The sequence below is a fragment of the Lactuca saligna genome, chromosome 6, assembly GCF_052625555.1.
Source record: "Lactuca saligna cultivar CGN05327 chromosome 6, ASM5262555v1, whole genome shotgun sequence".
NCBI classification, from domain to species: domain Eukaryota; kingdom Viridiplantae; phylum Streptophyta; class Magnoliopsida; order Asterales; family Asteraceae; genus Lactuca; species Lactuca saligna.
This window is the reverse complement of record NC_136422.1, coordinates 147912481-147915790: the sequence shown is the minus strand read 5'-3', so window position 1 is coordinate 147915790 and position 3310 is coordinate 147912481. Positions and strand designations below refer to the sequence as shown.

General features: G+C 32.9%; 1 protein-coding gene across 1 annotated transcript; it reads right to left on the bottom strand.

The window, feature by feature from the left end:
- Positions 1–980: 980 nt before the first annotated feature.
- On the bottom strand, positions 981–2984 carry LOC144999851 (YbaK/aminoacyl-tRNA synthetase-associated domain-containing protein). Its single transcript, XM_078959009.1, has 5 exons — positions 2673–2984; positions 2037–2114; positions 1841–1925; positions 1571–1659; positions 981–1275 (listed from the first exon to the last, which is right to left on the bottom strand). The coding sequence occupies exons 1-5, from the start codon at positions 2943–2945 to the stop codon at positions 1132–1134; spliced, it is 669 nt and encodes a 222-aa protein (XP_078815135.1). The 5' UTR covers positions 2946–2984; the 3' UTR covers positions 981–1131.
- Positions 2985–3310: the final 326 nt, after the last annotated feature.

The window sequence follows — 3310 nt, the reverse complement described above, 5'->3', positions numbered from 1 at the left end:
TCATCAATTGAATTCAAAGTTTTGAGAAATATCGAAGGTCGTTTAAAAAATGAATGGGTTGTACAACAACCTAAATCCCAACGGAAAAGCGGTCAAGAAGATAAAGAAATACTTCAGGAAGCTTTGCATTTTTTTCTAGAGGAAGTGGGAAAATCATTCAAGTTGCACGATTGTTGGAAACTATTAATTAAAAGTCCTATGTGGAAAAATACGAAAAAGACTTTATACTTGAAGTACAACAATCAAAGCGAACAAAAACGAGCTTTAGTGATTACACAACTTCCTCCGATGCTCGGATCAATCTAGATTTAAATGAGTAAGACGAATTCAAGTTCGAAGAAATTATCCGACCGATGGGTAAGGACTAAGCAAAAAGGAAGGGAAATGGGACTTCTTCGGGCGCATAGGATTTCATTATGGACGCAGACAAAATGTAGAAAATGACGGCGACATTTGATTGATATAATCTTAATTTCGTTGAATGTTTGGCGTTCCACAAAGAAAAAGAACCCAAAAAAAGGAGTGCGTGGACAAACAAGAAATGCAGGATATGAGGTTTTTGATGGAAAATACTGATCACATTTCAGAACCGACTCTCGAGCTAGTTTCGAAGAAAAATGAGCAGATTATACAAAAATATTTTCCATGATGCAAGCATTGAACGATGTGTTGCTGTAAAAATGGAAATGGAGACTTTTACATAACCCTAGTATTGTGTAGGTTATGTGGTTAAAACTATAGATTGCAAATTGAGTGGTTTTGAGCATTTATATAAAGGGGTCAAAGTATATAGTGTCCTGACGAAAAAGTTGGAAATATTAAGACAGGCACTTCCTCACTCTACCTTTTAAAGAAAAGGTGGGTAGTAGAGTAAGCATGTTACTTCGGGTTGGAATTTGATCAATATTGGGTTACGGGTTGGGTCGTGACTTGACACCTCTAAATATATCTTTCTTTTTGCATGATAATAGCAAACAAGATCATGTAATTCGTTTCATTCACCATATCACATAGAAGATCAAATAATAATTCATACATCATTTCTTCAAATTAGTTGATCACAAATGACTAATGGGTATAAAAAATAATAAAAATATAAAAACCAACAAAACATCTTTTGCTTCAAAAAGTTCAAGAACCACTACAATTCACAATAAAAGGTTTTGCAAAGTTGATGAACTCCGATGTTCTAATTCCAAGTTTTAGATCAATCTCTCCCCCACCCAACCAAAAAAAGTCCGGATTAAGCTTCGCAATAGCTTCATCTAAAATAACCTGACATTATTTCCCACAAAAATATTAGAATAAACTGCAAGAATGGTCCCTGTGTTTAGCAAAAATTTGTCAATTCAGTCCCTTGACAAGAAAAAGTTATAAGAAACGTCAATTTGTCAAGGAACTAAATCCACAACTTTTTGTTAAACACAGGACCATTCTTGCAGATTACTTAAAGAATTATATAATCATAACAAAAAAAAAAATATTTGATTTCTTATAAAATTTGCAAGTTGAAACCTTTGTTAAATAATTATACACAAAAAATATGAAGTTTTATAAAATTTCTGCTTACCGGAATGTCTGTTTTCATGCCAACACATGTTACTCCATTGTGTTCAAAACCAGTCAGATTGTGTGATATCTCTTCAGGAGCAAGTCTCACTGCAAGGGTAAAATGGTCATTTACTTACATGTGCTGTGTATTTGAGTATTCAATAGCTTTTCATTTTTGTCATTTACAGTGTCACTCTATAGCAGCTCTCCAATAAACAGTCATTTGTTATCCAACATCCCTTGTAGACAGAAGGGTAAAATTGTCATTTTTAACATAGCTGTTACTTACAGTTAAATCTCTTTTTGGGTATCTTGCCATTGTTGAGGGAATAAAGGAAATTTTTTACATTTTCAGCACTAAATCGAGCAGTGTACTACAATAAACAAATAAAAGATAAAGATAGATAGAGAGAATAGTAGTTTGTATTATTGCCAACAAAAAATATTATAAAAAATTATTAAAAAAATAATAAAAAAAACAGCACCTGAACAACAACAACATAGTATTTTGAATTTTGGGGGTCACTGCAATCAGTGATATTGGATGCAGCTTGAGTATTTACCTGCAGGGAGAAACAAGATTTTTTTTTAAAAATAAAAATTGTAACACTTTAAGAAGTGAAATTAGTGAAATGAGTTATATTCAAGTATTATTGATTAGAGCTCTAATTCAAGATCATGCATACTTTAAGAAGTTAAGGAATCAAAAGCAGAATCAAATCAGCATATAATCATATAATCTGTTGTTCAGAGTTTGGGATATTAAGATCAATTTCACCCTAAATGATCAAAACAGTAAACACGGATAATTACCATTTGAGGTCACAATAATCATCTTAGAGGCGCATACAAACTGCCCTTATGTTAGTGATTCTTGATTACAAACTGTATGTTCAAATACCAATATCAAGTAAACTTTTTTCTGCAAATTGTATGGCATTGAAAGTGAAAATTGGAAACCTATGGAGTATTTGATTTAAAAACATACGGTTTATTACATAACCAATCAGAAATTCTAGCATGAATCAGTTAAATTCACAAAAGAAAACGCATTCTACCTTCCGAAAACACCAAAAACACAATACGGTTAAAACAAACGGAATCGATTGAATTAGTAGTACCAGGACAATGCTTTTGCAGAGATGATGAATAGAGGCGGCGCCAAGAATGTCTCTTCGAGCTTCGAAGGACCAATCGTAGTAGTCGGAAGGAACGCGCTTGAATGAGAAGTCTTTGACGCCGGCGTCGAAAAGGAGGGCGGAGAGGCGTGCTTCGGTGGTCGTGGGGAGATCTTTATTGGGAGAATTGTTGGATGGAAGGATTGAGAGCTCGAGTTTTGCAATTCGATGGAGGATTTGGGTCTGTAGTCTCTCCAGCTCCGCTAACTCCGACATTTTTGTTTCGATAATCCGTTTGCTCGATTCTTTAGGTTAAAATTTGAAGGCTAAAAAACATATAACTTTTTTTTTTTTTTTTTTTTTTCTTGAAAGTGTTAATAATTTTGGATTTTGTTCATAATTAGTCATTAATTTTTTTTTATCTATTTGTCATTAAACTATTGAAACTGTTCATATTTTACCTTTATGACCGGTTGTTACTGGTAATAAGGGTAAAATGGGAACATTTCAATAGTTCAATGACAAATAGATAATAATGAAAAAAAAAGTTTAGTGACTAAATGTAAACAAAATCGAAAGTTCGTTTCCTTCTAAAAAAAGTTCAATGACTAAATGTCAACAAACTTCATCTTGTATTATGT

What these genes read in the sequence shown, in the direction of transcription:
- LOC144999851 (XM_078959009.1), bottom strand. Translation starts at nt 2,945, where the DNA reads ATGTCGGAGTTAGCGGAGCTGGAGAGACTACAGACCCAAATCCTCCAT. An exon ending in TCTGCAAAAGCATTGTCCTG is followed by an intron (nt 2,115 to 2,672) that starts GTACTACTAATT and finishes TTCTCCCTGCAG; the next exon opens with GTAAATACTCAAGCTGCATC. An exon ending in ACCCAAAAAGAGATTTAACT is followed by an intron (nt 1,660 to 1,840) that starts GTAAGTAACAGC and finishes TTACCCTTGCAG; the next exon opens with TGAGACTTGCTCCTGAAGAG.